The 21,502-nt window shown below is 37.2% G+C and overlaps 1 protein-coding gene across 1 annotated transcript in view; it reads left to right on the top strand.

Annotated features, from left to right (window-relative positions):
* The window catches only part of LOC122836636 (dedicator of cytokinesis protein 2), a 105,654-nt gene that overhangs the window by 25,269 nt on the left and 58,883 nt on the right, over positions 1-21,502 (top strand). Inside the window, exons 24-26 of the mRNA XM_044126345.1 lie at positions 888-994; positions 16,071-16,213; positions 21,350-21,445. Of these exons, the coding sequence (XP_043982280.1) occupies positions 888-994; positions 16,071-16,213; positions 21,350-21,445 (346 nt within the window). The remainder of the gene's footprint in view (positions 1-887; positions 995-16,070; positions 16,214-21,349; positions 21,446-21,502) is intronic.

Below are 21,502 nucleotides of genomic sequence, written 5' to 3'. Positions count from 1 at the left end.
TTTGATAAGATTTGCCCCAAGCATTTTCCACAAGCAAACTGTTTGAATTACAATCACAGTGCAGGAGGTGGACATCAAAGCTTTCTTATATCCTCTATAGATCCTACACATTGTAAACTTAGTTGCAGTCTGATCCGTGTAGTGCTGCTTGCAAATATTTTGTCATCTGTGCCTGTGTTTTATTGTCCTTTGCTTGGCATTTCAGATTTTAATTAGATTCAGCTCAGATTATTAGTGGGCCTGATAAGTCTCAGATGGCCGTCTGTCCCTCAGCATGTGCCCATGTCAGCTTACACACATCATAACAGCACACAAACCTTTCTGTGATGAAGGGTGTGTGTTTTATTATTTCACACTGTTAATAAAAATTATAGCATGTCGGCTGGCAAAAAATGAGAGGAGGAGAGAAAAACGGAGAGAAAGAGAAGGGACAGACATTTTGCTGTGGTCTGAGTATTCAGTCTTTTCTAAGAAGCATCATGGCGACCAAACAGGCTGTTTAACCTGTTTAATTATTGAGAAATTGAATAAGAGGTGTTGGCTTCATTAATGAGTGTGCATGCTTCGGCTCATTTGTTTTTATGCGGCTAACGCTGCTCGCCTCGTGGTTCTGGTTCATGTTTTCTATGTTCTACAAGAGTTTCTTTAAGTGGATTCATGTTTTTTTTTTAACCTTTAAGGTCAGATGATTGAAGCTGGAAATATTAACAAGGTGGTTGAAGTGCATGTGCAAAGCATTGCCAGACTACTTAGACAAAATGAAACATACGCCTGAATGCAAAGTCTAAACAATTATGAAGTGTTTGCACCAGATACTTCCAGAAAAACAAACATGTGTTGCCGTTTCCTCACGTAATTAATACTCCTGCCATCCTTTCTGCACTCAGCAAACTGCTGCATGACTTTTACTCCTGCATCCCACCTGAAAAGCTCCAGAAACAGAAGGTTTCCTCCATGACTGAAATCGTCAGCAGCCAGCTGTTCCAGAAACAAGGTGCGTCTTTTTGTTTTGGGTTGTTTTTGCCGGAGCAGTTTGTTATTAAACGACAGCGGGCCTAATCCTGCGTGGAGAACCAGACATAAACTTGCTTCATGTCCGAAAAATGTTAGCTGATTCTGATTTAAATTCCAGGAAATCTGTTTATTCCTCGTCACATAATTGGTGAATTTACAAGAAAAAGGTCTGTGAAACATTATCATCATTTCCAACAGAGCAGTTCAAAAGTGTCCCTGCTCCGCTTTATGAAGAGTAAAAATGATTTTAGTTCTAAAACAATGTCTTCATCATGGTTTTTCTGAAGGCTTAATGTTCCATTTTATTTGGGGACTACTCAGTCACGCATCATACATAAAGGAGGATAAGCACTTTGAGCTAATTCATAGCTCAAAATTGAGCCATATTTTTTGTACAATATTGCTTTATGGCTTGCATGACCCAAATTCATCTGCGCTTTAGACAGAGAAATGGACTCATGTTCAACACTAGGATTGTTAGATGAACAGATTTCATCTTAATTATAATCAGGTTAAATATTTAATTTCTCTGTAATAAGCAATTGCTCATTTAAATTTCCCTCACATCCAGCTTTTCATATTGACTTATATGTGTTTCACATGTTTGGTTATTAGGGAAAGGCACTGTGGAGTTGGCTGTTGTTTTCTGCTCTTGACATTTGATGTAAATAGTCTGGAAGCTGATAACAGAGTTTTCCTTGGATTGACTCTAATCAGTTTTTGACGGGTTAAATCAGGTTTTTAATTTTTAATAATAGCAAAATGCATCAAAGCAATTCTTACCTTGAACCATTTATGTGTCATAAATGAACCAACTGCTTTAATGAACGTTTTCTTTCAAATTTAATAAGAAACCTAGGAAAATTTGAACCAAATTCCTGCCTCTGAAAGAAAACCCCAACATTATCTAAAACATCTAAAACATCTGTTTTAAGTGTTTTAGTCTTGACAGACCTTGAACAGAGACCATGAAGCCAAAAAAATCAAAAGAGAACATAACTAATATGTATTTTATTACTATAGCTACATGCATCTTTATTTCGCTGGAAAGAAATCTTAACATTATTCTTTATTTTATACCTGATGGTACATTTATTTAACTCAATCTTTTTTTCTATTCTCCCAATTTTCACTGCATCAACATTAACCATAGATTTTTATTGTAGTTCACTTTATTAAAGTCATATTTTCTTAATCTAGTTACAATTAAACCAACCTAAACCTGTTCTCCCTTACAGTCTGTTTTTATATCCAGACTACAGATGTTTGATGTTGATATTTCAACATACAATTTTAGGGCTATAAGGTTCAGTTGTATCACAATCAGAGCAATGGGCCCAGTTAGATACCATCTTATTACAATCAGTCCAAGAGGCTCTATTAATGCTGACCTTGGACTGATGGTAAATGTCTCTATTTGTGATTGACCTGTCTGGAGGTTAAAAATAAAAGACCTGAGCAGAGATTTAAAAGACATCAGTAGCTTCTAACGTAACAATTTCTTATTTTTGTTACGATTCTAAACTCCTGTATGGATTTTGAAATGTGGACTATTGCAACACATATGTGTTAATAGAATATTAATCTAATTTATCTCACTGGTGGTCTCTATTAAGGGAGGTATCTCATCTATTGATTGTAAAAATAAAATAGGGTAGGACGTGTTTCCAGAGCCCTTCACTTTGACTTTTCTAAACCTGTCTGATTTTAGACTACAACTAACTTATTTTAACACATTTACAAGAGATTTTTCTCATTGATTCCAAACCTTTAAAGCCTGCCATGCATCAGTGATTCCCTTCTCTCCCTCACAGCCCCCTTTTAGACCTGTTAAAGCCATTTAATTTTCTTGTACTGAGCTGATAAATTGTTGTTTTCCCCACTGAGGTCCAAATAATGATGGATGAAATCGATCAAATGTTGTGATGTTGTGTACACAATAATTGGAACAGCAATTTGACTTCTTTTGTAGACTATAAAGGGTTGTGGTCGACAGATCTGGCTTAAAACAGAATCTGGTGCAAGATGGATTCATAGAAAATCTGATTAACTATTCTTGCTCTGTCCATGACTGCATCTCATTGTTTTCGCTGTGGTGGTTAAGGTGCAACTGCACTGAGGATTTTTGCTAGACTGTGTCTGCAACCCAAATTTGTAGCTAACATGGGCCAGGATATGGTTCTTTGGTATTGATCGTGGCTCCGATGATTGATTCCCCAGGGGTGCAGCCCTCTGGCTTGCTGTCAAAATGCTCTGACTTATACTCTGTCACTGAAAACAGAGGGAGACAGAAAAAGGCAGAGAAAGGATGTACAGAACAAGGAAAACAAAAATCTGCATCAAACTTTCTAGGAAGCTGTCAAAGTGCACATCAATCTTGGCTAACATATCTTAAAGTATCTCTATCACAGTAACTGTTGAAATACTACAGTGCTTGTTAATATTCAAGCAGAACCTTGAACAGTGACAGATTAGATGTGACAAACAGTGAAGGGAAGGGTGAGGAAAATGGATTTGCAGAACAACAAAACAAAATGAGGAATGGAGAGCCAGTGGGCCAGGCAGATGAACAAAATGTGAGAGGTAGATTACAGATTAATCAAAAAGAAATAAAGGAAACAAGAAACATAATGCAATGAGGAAAAAAGGAAAGGCATTTCAGTTGTAAGTTGTTCATTCTTTCAGCTTGAAATACCATTTAAACTTTAAGTTTTGAATAGGTTCTAATGTGATAAATATGATAAAGCTTTTACATACCTTTTCTAAATCTCGGAAATATTCTCATTTTTGTAATTCAAGCCGAGTTCAGATGAGAAATAATTAGTCTGATTTAGTGACATAAAGTGCATAAATACCTGGTTTTAACTGTAAATGTGATGTACACGAGTGACAGAAATGTCTGAAATTAAAAACAGTCCTAGCTAATGTCTCAACAATGTTTATGACACAGATATATACCAGGTCATACACTTAAAAGTAATTATTTTTAAAAATATTAGAAAATGTTTTCATATGCTATTCTGGGATTTGGTAAAAGCAAATTATTACCCACTGGTAAAATTGTTGCGTTTTGGGCGCGCTGTGGTGGCGTAGGAGATATCGCCACCCACATTGGGAGGCCTTCAGTCCTCGACGCGGCCGTCGCGGGTTCGATTCCCGGACCTGGCGACATTTGCCGCATGTCTTCCCCCTTCTCCGTCCCCCTTTCCTGTCAGCCTACTGTCATATAAGGGACACTAGAGCCCACAAAAGACCCCCTGGTGGGGGGAAAAAATAAATAAATTTAAAAAAATTGTTGCGTTTTCTACTTACTTTATAACAATGTGTGGCTCCAACTGTGTATTTTTACAACAACATTTTACATTTTGGGTTTCATGAGTTGAAATCAATTAATTTGTGATATAGAATGAACTATTTTTCTGCAATTTTATTATATTTAATTCAAAACATACTAAATTAAAAACTAACAGCATTTGAAATTTGCTGATTGGTAGCAGCTGATATCGAGTCGCATTTCCTGCATATTTTTTGTGCATTACTCCAATTTCTTTCTTTTTTTTTGTATCTATCTGCTTTTTCCATTTCAGTCCCAGCTTTCCCAAATGAGGGCTGACAGTCAGTCTAATTGAGATGCATTTTAGTGTTGGGATGCTAATCAGTGGGCTTGTACAGTCACAGACCCTTCGTTCAGCAGACAGAATATATGCAGCAGACTTAAATTACATATTTATAATAGCTAATGGCCTGGTGTCCTATCACTGCACAGGAATACATATTTAACATCCCCACCTGTCCAAATAGACCTGCAAAGCTCACTCTTCAGGGAAAAATATCGAATCCACTGACTCCTCTTGCTGTGTTGAGTAGGGAACAGTTGCTTCATCAGATTTGACTCACAAGTTTGTTTTTCCTGTGCTTGTATGCTGTTACTGCACAGGTTCAAGATGCGTGTCATTTCCTGCCAACTACTTGCACGCATCTTTTTGCAAAATCTCAAACAAACGTCAGGTTTTGTGAGAAGTGAAGCGTGGAAATAAAACACATCGTGAATAAGAGTGGATTTGGTTAAACATCTGTGAAAGTCAGAGTAGTGTAGCTCCCTAAATAACATATGTAGCATTATCTTAAAATTATATATGAAATTCTTAATTTTTTTTCAGCAGTTAAGCTCAAGAGTATCTATTATGTCTATGTGTATTCATGAATGAGTCAATTTTCCCCTTAATTTCAGTTTCAAATATTGATACCTCTGTGTCCATCTTATTAATGGTATTTGCTCCTGTGCTTGACTTTATTATGACCAGTTTTATCCGGGGGCAGTATTTGAAGAGATTTAGACTCTTTACCCCACACTCACTCAGAAATGCTCATTGGACTTATTCAGCACACGCTCCAGGGATTAAAAGTCTTGGCAAGCACATAGTGTAGCTCCACACAGACATGCTCAATATGTACATGCTCATGCCAGTCCACATGCGCTGACAGACATGTGCATCCTGTCATGTGGGTTAATCTGGCTTTGAGACCAAATTAAATTCACAAGGCGCATTATGGCTCAATTTGGGCAAATTATCATTTCATCAGGCAATCACTGAGACAGATTGAGAGCATCAACTCTGATGAAGTGAAAAAAAGAACGAGAGATCAAGGAGGGCATGAAGTAAATGCAAAGGATGAGTCAGTTGTTTTTTTTTTTTTAGCCTTTCCACTGAATAAAGTGAGTAAAATTCAGTCCACACAGTCTTTTTTTCTACAATCTGCCTTGTTGTAAAAGCATGAAGAGTTGAAAACAAACTGAACATAATATAAGACATAGAGGCTTAAAGATATTCAAACAATTTGACCTGTCACATGTTTTGCCTCATTATGCCTTCAGCGTATAATATTTTTTTGACAGAGAAAAACAACGCAGTGTCTGACTTTAAAGTGGTCACATTGTTTTAATTTGTTTTCAACTAACAATCTGAAAATTGACCGTTTGAGTTAGGTGAGCTTGAGTGTCAAATAAAGTAGTTAAGCAGCCAATATTTTGATCGAGCTGCAAGTCCTCAGGCCCAGTGGGAAGATCTGTCAATAGGAAAAGTACGAGTCATGTGCTTCACAAATCTGGCATTAATAGATGAATATCAAGATGAGAGAAAAATCATATAAAGTTTGCTTTGCTTGGTAACAAGTTGATACTCGTTTCTCCCTGAACTCACTACTCCATTGCTTTCCGTGATAGTGGCAGCATCATGCTGTTGGGATGGATGTTTGCATAGATGGACAGAGCAAACTAAGGGATAATTCCAGGTTAAACCCTGTCAGAGAACACTGAAGACATGAGACTGGGGTCAAACGTCTTCTGCCAGTAGAACAACTCCAAACATAGTCAAGGCATAGTCTTCTTTTCCTTTCGGCTTTTTCCCTTTCAGGGGTCGCCACACCCATAAATCTCCTCTTTGGTCTTCCTCTTGGTCTCTTTCCTGGCAGGTCCATCTTCAGCGTCCTTCTACCCATGTATTGAGTGTCTCTCCTCTGTACATGTCCCAACCATGTACAGAGGAGATGTTGTAATATCTTTAAAATGCCCCGAGCTACGTACAATTTAAAATTGACAGCACTACTTGAGATCTCCTATTTGGTTTAAATGACATTGACATATAAAAAAAGGTAAATATATCAGTCTGCACATGCCATATCTAAAGATTAGGTTCTGTGTGTGTTGGAAAGAACAAAATGTGTGATTCCAACTTCCTCCAGAATAAGTGGAATATTTGAAAAGATATGAACATGTTTGGGCATCATGATAATGCTTGTGTCAAACTAATGCAAAAAATAACTCATGTTGCTGAAAAATTAGATCTTGTCTGCATTAAAATGTTTTTATCTTTTATCAATTAATATAAAAGGCAGCAGAGTCATTACTTGAATTGCTTTTGTTCTACTGCCACACATCACAGAACACTGTTGACACCAGCATGTGTATTTCCCCTGATTTAATTACTTAGTAGAGGTGTAAAAGTTCTTGATGAATATGGGTGAATGATGCACTGTAGTTATTATTTTTCAGGATTTAATCATCGCTGAGTGTTCACAGTTGTGCCTAGTTTCTCAATCAGCAATATCGATGTGTCACTGTAGGCTACGTCTTTGCTCTAAAACAGCTAAAAGTGCAAAATAACCTTGCAACTTTGTGTGTTCTGCCTAGAAAAACGTAAATCTTCAGCACTCATTGTTGTCAAAGGACATTATGGTTGTGATGGGCTACATAAAAAAGGTTGAGCTTATATCTTAGCAAGTGTATGCAAGCACCTCAAGAGTCTTACAATTACTGTGATGTATTTCTGTCACTTGCCATATCAACGCAGCAGCTTGAGCTGTAATTTCAAATCTGTCTTCTGAACTGCAGCAGTGAGTGTGTGGGCATGAGCGTATGTAACAGGTTGCTTGTTCATCAGAGAGCTCTTCTGTGCATCATGGTGCATTTGTAAGTTGAAATCAGAGCTAGAATCATAACACAGAAGTCAAATTACAGTCCCTGCAGGCTGTCGCAAATTAGTTCTCTTTATTCTGTCACATTTTTCTGCTTATGAACTGACTTGTATTTAGTTGACATTCCATTCTTTCCCCCTTCCCTATTTTTGTAGTAAATGCAGAATGACAACATATTAGCATTTTCTGTATCACTGCATGGTTCAGGTTATGCACAGACGCGCATCAAGAGTGATGGCAAAATCTAAAGAGAGTCATAAACGTAAATGAAGTTCAAGTGGTGACGTATTTGTAAAAGACTATGCTGTGGTTTTGACAGCAGACGAGCCATCTGCTGCATGTGATTTTAAAATGTTGCTCAAGCTGACCCAAAATAGCTGCACTTATTGTGGAGCTTTGGCTTGATGGGCTTAGAAGGTTAATGAGAGTGGAAGAGGTAGTGGCTGTCATTCAATCTCTGTAGAGACCTCAGTTTGGGAGGATGTGATCGGACAAAACGAGGGATGGATGAGACTAATGGAGTAAAGTGAAGGGAGTTTAATCATTTTGGGAAATGCCTCTGCCTCACACCTTCCTTCCGTCTCATTTATATTCCCGTTGCCTGAGCCTGTGGGGTGATTTCAGTGGAAACTGAATGCAGACAAGGACAGCAGAGGGACATGATGTGGGAACACACTTACCCATAATTCATGTGGTACAGATGTGCAAATGTGTCAATGTTACACACAGATGGTAGGCAAAGTTACTCAGAGCTCCGTTTTGGTCTGAAGCTGTCTTAGATCAATTTCCCAGCTTAGAGAAACACATCGTTTCTGAGAGTGCTAGAAGCCAAACGTCCCATTGGATGCTCACTTATTGTCCAACAGCAGCAATAACAGACAAACTGGATCTACTTCACTAATATATCATGAGCAGAGATTTAGGGCTTGAGCATAAGTACTTTGCCCTGTTATTCAATCAAAACACACACAAAGCTGGATTTGATAAGAAAGATCAGATACAGGCTTAGCTAGAGCCAGCAGCTTTGTGACATAATGCTTTCTGGTTGTGGAATAAATCAACTCATCTGCCAAGGCATTGACTTGCTAGATGCATGGAATTTATCTTCTAATAACCCACTTTGGTCTTGGTTAAAATAACTAATTATACTAACAGAGTAAAAGGTATGGAACTATTGGTATTTAATAGATCGAACAGGGAGATTGAACAATTCAAAGGTGGAGTTTTTGATAGATGACTTGCACTAAAACAGGTAAAAATATATATTAAAACTAAGAAATCTCCATAGTTAAACTGTTTTACATTTTGGCATTGTACAACTATATAGTTTAATGTATCTTATTGGGATTTCATGTGACAAAAAACAGAATACATATAGTATTGATACAAATAAAGCCGTTCTATGAAGGCCTGTGAGCATTTTAGCGAACAAACAAGATCTAATAGACCACAAAACACACCAGATAGGTCAGAGGTCATTTGTGGAAAAGTTAAAGCATTGTTGTTTTATATTGAGCAATATCCCAAGCATAGAAAATACTATGAAGCTCTCTCCTATTAATTAGCTGAAAAGAGAGTGTAAGACAACTACAGACCTAAGCTGACAGGTGAGGCTGGGAAAAAAATAAAATAAACAAAGAAGGAGGCCAGTGGCTCGTAATAAAAATGGAGGAGCTGCAAAGATCCACAGAATATATTGATAGAACAAGTTGTTCCCTCAAAAAAATCAGATCTTTTACAGAAGAGCTTTAAACAAAGTCAAAAATGTTTGCAGTTTGCTACAAGCTGCGTAAGATATACAGAACATGCGTAAAATAGTACCGTAATCACACGAGACCATAATTGAGCCTTTCAGCTAAATGCAAAATACTATGTGGAGTCAAAATGATCACTTCATACCAGCCCAACACACTATCATTAGAGTCACAAATGATGGGTGGATAATGCTGAGGGGATGCTGCTGTTCAGTGGAAACTAGGATGTTGAAGGGAAGATAGATGGAGCTGAAAACAGAACAATAATGGATGGAAACCTGTCAGGGGGAGCAAAAGACCTGAGCTGAGTGGAGAAGTTCACCTTCTGGCAAGACCATAACAGAAAATATGTCCATCTCTACAAGTATTTTCTTTAAGGCATATTATTGTGTTAAAATGACCTAAATGAACAACTTATCTAATATATCTAAAATGTTTTTTTTGTAGTGTGTTTTGACTAGTTTGGAGATATTTTGCAAAAGTAAATAGGCAAAAAAAAAACAACGAGAGAATAATTGTCCTGAAATTCAAAGATGGTGCCGTTATGATGTCCCTACATTTACTTGTAGCCTTTGTTTCAGCATACGGTGGTTGTAGAAAGTACTGAGTCAAGGTGACTGAAGATGCATGAATTCATACTTTCCACACTTTTCTTACAGTTAACATGTACGGACTTGCAAATTGTACATTTGTTTTGGTTGCCCATCTCATTGCATCACAATAATTTATGAAAGTTTGTTGTCCTCAAGTGACAAACTGTGAAGAGATTTAATGGCAATGATTTTTTTTTTGCAAGGTTCTGTATGAATGACTAAATGAAATGTAAAACAAACAAGTGAAAAAAAAATTTGCGCAGGGCCTTCTTGTTTACTGTACCACACTCCTTTCTGTCACTAACTTTGCAACAGAATAATGTAAAAAACATGGCAGTAAATCATGATGAACAGCTGTTTAATTCAAGAAAGCATCCTTTGAAGTCACTATTGAATGTGATTCTGCTGTCAGCGTTTGGTCTGCCTAGTCTTATCAACATCATAGCAGAAAATACAATAAAAAATTGTCTTTAAAGCATCATTGCCAGTTTGTATTAACATCATTGACTTGTTTACAGTTTTAGGCAGTTCCTACACAAAACAATATAATGTCCTCTGTTAACATTCTAAGCCATCTTTTCTTTCTTTGACAAATAATGCGTGTCACTGTCGGCAAAGTCTACAAACAGTTGAAATGTGTGACTTCAAATGCAAAGCGGAACCTTAAGACGGTGAAAGGGGAAAAGTAAGAAAGGAGGGAGGAATACAAATGAAAAATGGAGGGAGAATGGATGATAGGAAACACCCACAGTGACATGAAAGAGACATTTAGTCATTGGAGAGCGAGACGACATTTGGCATGGTCCCATCCTCCTTTTAGCTCAGAAGATTTACTTGTCGTCGTGCCTCTGAACCTCCTCATTATCATCTTTCCTATCACTCTATCTTTCCGACAGCAGAGAACGACAACCCAAAGGAGGGATGAGACAGGGACGGAGAGACAGAGGAGGAAAAGTCTGATTTACATACCTCTTAGAAACTGAGATTGCATCTCATTATTTCGTGCTACAGATTATTGTGTTTGGCAGCAAAAAAGGTGAAAAAAAAATAACATAAAAAATGGAAGCGAGAAGGAATGAGCTGGCTCCTGAGCCATCAAAGCTCCTCTCTGTGTGTGGCGACAAGCCAACACCGGCGACTGTCTGCCATTTCAAACTTGGTAACCCAAACACATAACCGCACATTCACACATCAAGAAACACATCCAAGCGCTTACACATCAAATCGCAACAAAGCACCAAATCAGACGCAGACAGAATGATTCAGACCGGGCACAATACGCTGGAATTAATAATCACCATCTGAGCTTAAGGTTGAAAAAATAGACATTTTGATCTGAATGTAAATGAGTCCACAAGGTTCTGTTGGTGTAGGCTTTGTTCTGCATATCCGCACCTGTGTGTATGCCCTTAATTGTGCAGTGATCTGTGCAGATACACACCGGTGTGTTGCCGCAAACACACTCATACAATTTATTGAAAGCCAGAAACGAGTAAAATTCATTCCAGTGTTTGAGGCAAGATCCTGATTTCCATTTATCTGTCAGAGCAGGTTGGCAAAGCTTTCTCCCACAGCATGGCTGAATTGATTTATTGCGCTGTTGCACCACAGGCAATGACCTGCAACATGTAAGTAAATCACGCAGGCAAGAGGAACATAGAAATGCTGGAATGTTTTAAAGTGCATACATTAGCAAATTAACTAACATTTACTTCAGTTAGAGACAGAGCACAACGCTTTCTTTAAATGTTTCTAAATATAGACAAATATGTGATAGACTAGCAACCTGTCCAGAATGTATCCCACCTTTTGAGAACCTTTATGAAACCATTCAGGATTTGATCTGGTATAGAAAATAGGTAGATATTAGAATGTGCACCGGTTAACTGGGTTTCAGTCCATTGTAGTTGTTAGCACTGTTGCCTTGCAATAAGAAGGTCCATATGTTTAGATTTGTTCCAAGGTCTTTATTGATGGAGTTTGGATGTTTCCCCTGTAAGTGCCCTTTGTATGGTATTACAGCCCAAAAACTACAACCCAAAAAGCGCATTGTTGGGTTGAACTGACTGCACAATACAGCTCTGCGTTGTGTGTGTGTGTTCATATTTTTAATCTTGTGTGTCTGTGTTACACTGTGATGGACTAGCATCCTGTCCAGAGTGAACTCTGAGTCTTCATCATTGCCTGCTGCAGAGTTGCACTGACGAGCCTGTGACCCTTTAAGGTTGAGCAGGAATAGAAAATGGAAGGATTGATGTCAGAATTTGAGGCTGTGAAGTGGTAAATGGTGTGCATGTTCATTTGTTGCACCTTGAGGGTGGGACCCATTTCCTCACCCAGTCACAGCAGAGAAAAACATCATGTATAGAAATGAAGCATTTTCTGTGTCTCAGTTCACATTGAGACAAAGACAAAAGTAGCAGTTTTGCAATTGTAGAAATGACTAAGTTAGCTGGGTAAAATAAATAAATGGACAGTATGGAAAGTTTAACCTTTTTCATATCCTGGTTTTTCCCTTTTATTGCCCCTCTCTATGCTGTTTAAGACTCTTAGAAAATCTCTCATTTTTGCATCTTTGCATCATTACAAAGTAGTAGCCGTGGGCCTGTACAAGTACAGTTTAAGTTTAGAATATACAGTCTGCAGTCTTTCCAAAAGAAGTGGCAAATGTTTGTACAATATGTTATATTTTATAATATATTGTAAACCACCTAAGTTAGACAAAAAAACATTTAAAAATACTTGCCATTCATAGTATGTTTATCCCCACTTTGTAAAGGAAATAATCCCCTAGCTGGTGGTTGAAAGCACAGTGTGTAAGTAAATAAGTATTTTGTCTTTCAGTCAGAAATAGATCTTCATCTGCTAGATGTTGTTCTATGTTATAATATGTACATATTTACATATTTATAGTTTCAGGTTTAATTTGTTAGTAAGAGAACCTTAATAAGATTCTGAAATAGTATTTATGCTCTTGACTCTCAAATCCTTGCTAATCTAAGGATGTCTGATATAAGTAAACTAAACGAGCATTTATAATTTATCGGTTCTGTAACATTTAGAACTGCAAGCAGCTGAGGACTGCTTGCAGAAAATGTTTTTGATTGTTCAAACAAGCGTACCATATGTTTTGGCTGTTTCATCAGTATTATTAACATCCCTTGTTAGATTGAAAAAAAAAAAAGCAAGTTCTTGCATTCTATATAGGGTCTGTCAAAGCATTTTTCTTTGTTGAGCTGATTGTGGACAGAGAAATTACAGTGGTGCATTCTGTTTCTACTGCAGGTGAGGGCTGCATGATTGTAAATCATAAATATTAACCAACATTATGCTAATCGACTTTGAAATCAGTGGTTTTATGAGAAAGTGGGTCACTGCAGTCCTTGTACACTGCTACCGCATTTTTGTTGTGCCACATAATTTATTTTTCTACCACATTAAGTTGTGTATTAGTCATTTCAGCAGTTTGTCAGCACACAACAAAATGAAGCTGACTTTTTCTTGACCAGAGTAGGAGCAAGAAGAGCACAAATGCAGAACAATACGATCCACGCTATCTGCTGAGAGTTTAAAGTGCAATAACAAGTTGCATCTAGTAGCCTAGCCTTGTTTTCTATTACCAGAGCACACATTCTTGTTTAATTGTGAGAAGATAAAATTTCCACTAAAGTTGAAATTGAATCGGCTGAACAATATATCGTTCAAGTTTGCAAAATGAGTTGTTACAAATGATTTTTCCCAAGTTGAAACGTTGAAGAACAAAATGTATAAATTTAGAGGTCCCGGTTTACACACACTCTTCTAGTCACAACACCCAAAAGTTACATCTGGGTTTGATTGTTACATCAGTGTAACTGAAACAGGTGAAGCCATGTTTACGTTTGCCATGGAACAAAGTGTGCAGGTCCGTAGATTCAGAGTCAGAGTCCTCTGAAGGCCGATGGATTAATACTTGATCTCAAAACAACAGTGGCATGAAGCACAACCCACTGTGTTGTATCTGGAAGGGCAAAAGATGAATTTCTGCCGTGGTGGATTAACCAGATTTAGCAGGGTTTCTAGGTAAATACCCCGCTGGTAGCATCTGAGGCATTAGCTGCTGTCAACAATTACCCATCCAGGAGAAACACCTTTACATATAAAAATGAGTAATGGTTCAAGTTGTCAACCTTACTGAATCAGACACAATATTTTTCAAATGTTTTAATTGAATATGGAAATGTCTGTCTGTCTGTCTGTCTGTCTTTCTGTCTTTCTATCTATCTATCTATCTATCTATCTATCTATCTATCTATCTATCTATCTATCTATCTATCTATCTATCTATCTATCTATCTATCTATCTATCTATCTATCTATCTATCTATCTATCTATCTATCTATCTATCTATCTATCTATCTATCTATCTATCTATCTATCTATCTATCTATCTATCTATCTATCTATCTATCTATCTATCTATCTATCTATCTATCTATCTATCATCTATCTATCTATCTATCTATCTATCTATCTATCTATCTATCTATCTATCTATCTATCTATCTATCTATCTATCTATCTATCTATCTATCTATCTATCTATCTATCTATCTATCTATCTATCTATCTATCTATCTATCTATCTATCTATCTATCTATCTATCTATCTATCTATCTATCTATCTATCTATCTATCTATCTATCTATCTATCTATCTATCTATCTATCGATTTCATCTAAATTTTTTCAGTCTAAATTGAAAAATGTTCAGTTTGTGGAGAGGGGTCTGGTGGATTTGGTGCGGATTTTGCTGGGTAGGGTTTGGTACCCATTGATAACTGCTTGCAGTTCTAGTGTTCTAGTTATTTAGTTGTGCTTTTATGTTATTTTAAAATGATATACATAATTTTTTTCTGTCTCTGACTGACTTATTTAAAAGTGCTCTATCTGAGGTCTTGGAGGTCTTCAGTCAGTCATCCATTTCCTGATCCCTTAGTGATTCGCTTTTATGACTTTGTGTTTTTGAGATTAGTTTGTGTTGAGGGTCCAGCAGCAGGCAGGAAGACTTGGCTCAGTTAATAAAGGGCCTAATGAGCATGAGCCCAAATGAGCTTTTAATGGTCTCTGGCTACCTAAGGCTGCAGAAAGAGGCATGGGGTGGATGATGTGAAGTAACAGAAAGATGGAGAAGGAAGACATGCAAGGGAGGGGTCAGGGCTGTGAGAAGCATCAGTTATTAATAAACACATTGGGAATATATGTCGTTTCTACTTGTAGATAGATAATACATATTTTCTGCTGACAGATTACGTTCACACTCGCTCGTAATGGGCTTTAGTTCTGCTGACTTCAAAAAATATTAAAAGGATAACCTTGTTAAAGGAGTATTACATTCATTTCTACTGGCAACAAGCTCTACACTTCTTGTTTGCTATGAGCTGGTAGTACATGAAGGCAGCTCTTAATGGAGATGGGGCAGCTTTTTTCAGACCTTTTGGGAGACTATTAGCTCAAAATGTTTGGGGTATGTTTTTAACATAATGCCAACTTTAAACTTGTTAAACAGAAGTGATGCCTGAGCTGAAAACACATGCTTTTTTGATGATGATACTTCAGTTTTAAGGTGTTAATACTGGTAAAGTTACTTTGTGGATGTTTTTTACAATTTTACACTGAAATTGTAAAAAAAAAAAAAAAAAGACAACACAGTTCTTCCAATGAAAATTGTTGAATCATTGTTTTACTTTGTCACTTGTTTCTACTTTCCTAAACAGTAAAACCAGGAGCACAATAACAAAGTGGTGCCTCTGCTCTGAAGGAGTGAAAACTAATATTAATCCAAGAGACAAAGAAAGAAAACACTGCTGGACAATTGAGATTAATATCTGGACTTTGGACTTGACGAAGGAGCAATTCATGTCCACTGTGACATGAATTGAACCATTAATACTTTTGATTGATACAGCCCCATTGTGGAGTCTGGAGGTAGATTTGATGTTCCTCTTCAGAGTCCAGTGGCATCATTATTCATGGTAATATGGTTTCACCTTTCTCTGCAGGTGCAGCAGCAATGAATGTAAATGATGGCTTTGTGTATTTGAAAGGTTTTCCTGAGAGAAATCGGTCTAGATGCAACCGTCTGCCTTTAATTATTCTCCGTTGCCATCTGTCTCCAGTTGAAGAACTTGCGTTATATAAGTTGCTTGCTTATTGCAAAATCATCGTTGAACATTTGTGCTTGTGTTCCCACAGAATGCCGTGACGTGTTGTTACCCATGATGCTGCGGGAGCTGAGCGGTGCACTGGCCAGCATGGCTGATGGTCCTCATGACGAGAGGAGAAACAGTTTGGAGCTTCTCAACAACATTCTGGAAGTCCTTAGCAGAAAGAATGCCGTAAGTTACACAATGGACAATTTGTTCGTGAAACGGACATTCATAGCAGACTAGGTAGCACCGAACATAAAGCCGTTTGAAAACACAGCGGAGTAAAGATACAGCTAAACTGCAGAGATGAGTTCTCTTAGCCAGAAAGTATTTGGTCCTGTTGCTTTTACTACGAGTCTCTGGAGAAACCATTTGGATGCAACAAAAGTTTTTTTTTTCCTTTAGTTGTCAGTGAGTCCAACATCCTAAATGGTCACTTGAGATGTGCTCAGGTTACACAACAGCAACCAGCAATAAAGCCAAAGTGTATGTGGTCCTGACCTAAATTTAATAATAGATGAGAAATAAGATTAAAAAAGTGTGCTGTCAGCCACAGTTATTAAAGCTCCTGTATCTGCTGACAAGTAAAGGCAGATCAGCGAACATAGCTGAGGATCAAATTGTGTCTCTATGTGCCTGATTTAACCTTAATTTCAGATATTAGCAGATGTTATCTGGCATTTGGATATTTCTGTGATATTTGTCTCATCATCCAGTGGATCGATTTCACTTTTACATGTAAATTCTTCGTGCCAGTTTTGTCTTTTTTTTCTTTTTTTCAACTAGTTGTGCAGGAAGGAGACTTCAGCTGGCCTTGACCAATTAAATCATTTGCTCTTGCATGTGTTTGCATGTGATATTTTAAGACAAATCAAAGTCAGCCCTTGAACTGAACACCTTCAAATAAACATACAGGCAGATTTCCATGCAAAACAAATACATCACCGGCATCTCGATGAGGGCTCTTTAATTGCCTGTGCAAATGGCTGACAGCCTGCCTAGACTTTGAAGTGAGGATATGTTTTTTTGGCTCTATTTATTCGAATGTGCTAATGAAGCACGAGTCAAGAGAAGAGGCGCATTGAGAGAAGAGAGCAAACGTAATAAATGAACTGGAGTGGAGTTTATTTGATGACATGCATAAATAAGGGCAGTTGATGATGATGATATCTTGGATGTGACTATAATAAGCAAAAATTCAGGGATGTACAAAAAAGAGGTGCAAAGTTGTAAAGTGAAGATGAAAACAGCCTGCCGGTGAAAATGTCAGTAAAAATGTCTGTCCATTTGACTTGTCTGTCTAAATAGAGGCAATATTTTATGCTGTTAGTGAACAGAGTTTGGAATAAAAAACCCTGGGTTGGAAAAAAAACCAAGTAGAAATGTGAGAATAAACACAAGCAGAGAGATTGCCCCTCATTTTCTTTGTTTTTCACTGTTCATTGTTTCTCACTCTGGGTGGTACCTGATTAAATTGTCACACTGCAAATGTCCTCAAACCACATAGATATTCAGAGAGGAAAAACAAGCCAAAAATTATTTGAAAGACAGATGCTTGTGTCTGCTAGTGTTTGCCTCGAATTTGTAAGTGACTTTGTCACTTTTGCTTGGATATGCTGATTGCTAGCATGTGTGTAGCAAAAAAACAAGACAAAGGAAAGTGACAGAGAAAAACAAACATGGCTTAGCAGAGCTTTCTGTATTTCTTTTACCACAAACCTAAAAACAATTGTCTTGTTACAGAATAACTCGTGTTGCTTGGAGAGTGAATAAGAACAGCAGTAGAGTTGAGTTTGAGCAGCTTTTACAAAATTGTAGCAAGGTTTTTTGTAAAATATATGTTTTGGAGTAGCTTCCTTTTTTGATGCAAGCTTTTGGTAATTCTGGAGAATATTTGGTCAATCTTCTTACTGTTAGCCTCTAAGCTCTATCAAGCCACCAATGAGAACCTGCAGGAATTTTTGGAGTGTCTTGCAATCGGAAGGTTGTAAGTTCAATTCCAGTTCCTCCTTTCACATATTGACTCGTTAAGGAAACAACAGGAAGTAGGATGCAGCTTTTAAGTTGAAGGCTATCGATCTGGCAGTACGTAAGTGCGGCGTGATGAATCCATGGTTCTGCGTTGGAGACGCAGGGCTGCGTCCTTAATAGCAGATGTATTCAGATGTATCTTTGTGGAAAATATACGTGGGTTTTCAGTTTAAAAAAAACAAACTTTGTGGGTGCGGCTTATAGTGAGGTGCGCTCTATAGTCCGGAAAATACAGCATACTTAATAGTAAAAGAACCTTTTACACAATTCCTGTTACATTCCTCATTAAATTACCAATATTTATATAAGCGTTGAATGGCCGTGCATACAAAGGAAACTAAACAATTTTAGTAAACCAAACAAAATACAGAATAATTTTTCATCAATATGAATTATGTTTATAATAAACACATGGCATTTCAGAGACCTTTATCCAAATTGAGTGCATGTGTATTGTTTCATAAATGTGTGTCATTTACTCAACTCAAACATGACTAATTCCAGTATTTAGTGTAGTAATTGAATTTTGTTGTTGTTGTTTTCTCTATGTTGCTTGTGGGGCCAACAGATTTAAAAATGATAAGAAGCATTTTATCTCTCAGTGGTCTTCCAGCTCTCTGGCTGATGGAAGAGAAAGTCTTTCCAATAAGCCAGAATACCTACAGTGAGCCAGAAAGATTGACTGATTTATTTAGACATAACAGCTGCTCCTCAGCTCTTCCGAACATGTGTGTGCGTTCGGAAGAGATAAACACAGTTGTTTATCTTGCCCATGCTCCTGGGCAGTGAGTCAGTGCTTTTAATGTAGGTTAATCATATCTACCTAATTCTCGTCAGGCGCTTCAAATATTCTGCCGGCATTCTGGCAGACATGTACAAATATATTACAGAAAAGTGAACAGATGTTTTTTTTTTTTTGTCTGTGTGTCTTATTTCTGAATCCTCTTTTTTCATGTTATTGACCAACGCATGCTAAGATTAATGCACCTATAGTGTCAATATAAAAAATATAAACATATCTAGGTCCTATCTTCAACTAATAGAAACTGAAATGGAAAAGAAAGAATCCCTGAGGGAAAATTTTGTTTGTGGAGTCTATGATTAATGAAACAAGTCTTATGGTCAAGTTATCCTTAAAGGCATTCACAAATACAGCTGCACAAATCCCTTCAGGAGAGGCTGAACTGAGCTATATTTGCATATAGAAGATACATTTTTACTTTTATTGATGTGTTTCATTGTAGGATATTACTTCAAGTGCAACATTTTCTTTAAATATTATTACTCAAGCAGCATATTAAGCCATATATCACAAAAAGAAAACATTTCTGAGAGAAATTAGAATTGTGTTTTATATGCGTATTTTACAAGATCTGAAATTTTGCCCCACAGTTACAGCCACCTTTTCTCCAATGTCTATTAATACAATCCAGACAGCCAATAGCCCAAAGAGGTAACCTAATTACTAAATAGAGTCCGCCCACGTTTAACTGAATCTGGGCACAAATACAGCTGTGCAGTGAATATCTCAGAGTTTCTTAAAGAACGTTTGTGGTCAAACCACATCATTAAGACTGGGCAACAGACCAGACAAGATGATGATAAAATTGCAGAGATACTTAAAGCTTAGATTGCAAAACAACATCCCAGGTTTTGAACATCTCACAGAGACCAAAACTACCAAGAAAAATTGAATGTTCCCACAGATCTACAAGTCATATAACAGAACAGTGGCAATGAAAAAAACATTGTTGTATGAAAGACCAAAAGAAGTGTAGTTCCCACAAGAAAACTAAATCTGCACAACACCCCGAATTCACCATACATGGCAGCGGCAGCATAATGCTGTGTCCTTTAAATAAAGTGTCACAAACAATCTGTCATTTTACAATAATAAAAATAGTTCAGTAGTAGTATTTACTAAAACAAATTTTGAAGGTGTACACTCCATACTTAAGAAATGCACTTAAATATCATTTCATATTTCTAAAGATTATTTTATGTTCATTCCTACTTATAGCTTAGCTTGTATTGTATTTACTTAAACCGACAGGCACCCTCTTACCATAAATAAATGATCTCATCAGAAAGATAGAAAGTTGCTCGTTGACAATGTTTCCCTCTGAGCAGAGGAAGTTAAAGAAGTGTAACAGGAAAGGGATTAAAAATACAGTGAGACGGAAACCGACCTGTGCAGAAAATCCACATGCATGAAATTCTAAAGTTTTTTTTTGCTAAAAAAACATTTACATCATATTGATGTAAATGTTCTGTTAAGGTTCATTTAAAAGCAAAATTACTGTTATGTTCCAAATAATAATAATAAGAAAACATCATCTTCTTGATTGTTTTATTTGAGATTCTAACAACTACATGAATAAAGCCTGAAAAGTAGCATTAAGGCTCTAACTTAGTGGAAACCACAGAGTGAAAATGGGAGCATACATCAACCAATTTTAAACTCGGAGTATTAACAAGTATATTGGCTCCAGCAGTGGAGACAAAATTTAAAGTGAAATTCTGCAGACTCTCTCAGTACTTTATATACATATGTCTATTAGGTCTGACAGTTAAAAAGTGTCAGCACAAAATGGAGAGAGGTGAAGTTGACCCTCCCAACCTGAGAGGGGGTCTCTTAGGTTTATTGACTATAAGATGAACTGGGAAGATGGGATCATGAATTGAGACTGACATGAAGAGCAAAGAGAGCAGCTGCATCTGCTTGGTGGTGCACGACTTGGTGATCCTCATATGTCGCACTGACCTGACAAATATGCTGCATCTACTGCTGACAACAAGTTGAAGACGGCTCACAACAACACTACCATACTTGGTATGCAGAATGCATCTATGCAGCTGTCATGAGGATTTTTCATATAGCTCTGACAGATATTATTGAGATTTTTTGGAAAATGCCCCTCCTCACAGTTTATGTACTTTGTGCATTCGATTCTGTGATTCTATTTGCATTCTCTGGAAACTCACACAGACTTATCATCTTACTGGATAAAGTTCTACGATGTGAATGAGAAAGTTATTTATACAGTTGGTCCACGGTGGCTTATTTATCAGGAGCCCTGGTCTGATAGAGTGTTGAATGAAATATAAATTGAAAAGTTGACAAGTTTAATGTTTTTAGAGTTAAAGTTACTCATTGTTTTTTAGTGTTCACTACACCATTCTCTGCATGTTTTTTTTAAGTTTTTTTGTTCACTTTGGTTTATTTTCCTCTGTATTTTCCTGGCCTTATTCTTTTTTTCCCCCCTTTTTTGTTTTATTATCTGTTTCCATCAGGGAGAAACGTTTAAACATATCCAGGACATAGTGGTGTCTCTGCTGCGGATAATCAACCGAACCGTGATCACGATGGGCCGAGAGCACGCCCTGATTGTAAGTACATACCATCATCCTACACAGTCTGGTAGAAACTGGAAACAGTGGAATTTC

The sequence above is a fragment of the Gambusia affinis genome, linkage group LG09 (genome assembly GCF_019740435.1).
Source record: "Gambusia affinis linkage group LG09, SWU_Gaff_1.0, whole genome shotgun sequence".
Taxonomy (NCBI): domain Eukaryota; kingdom Metazoa; phylum Chordata; class Actinopteri; order Cyprinodontiformes; family Poeciliidae; genus Gambusia; species Gambusia affinis.
This window is presented reverse-complemented; position numbering and strand designations above follow the sequence as displayed.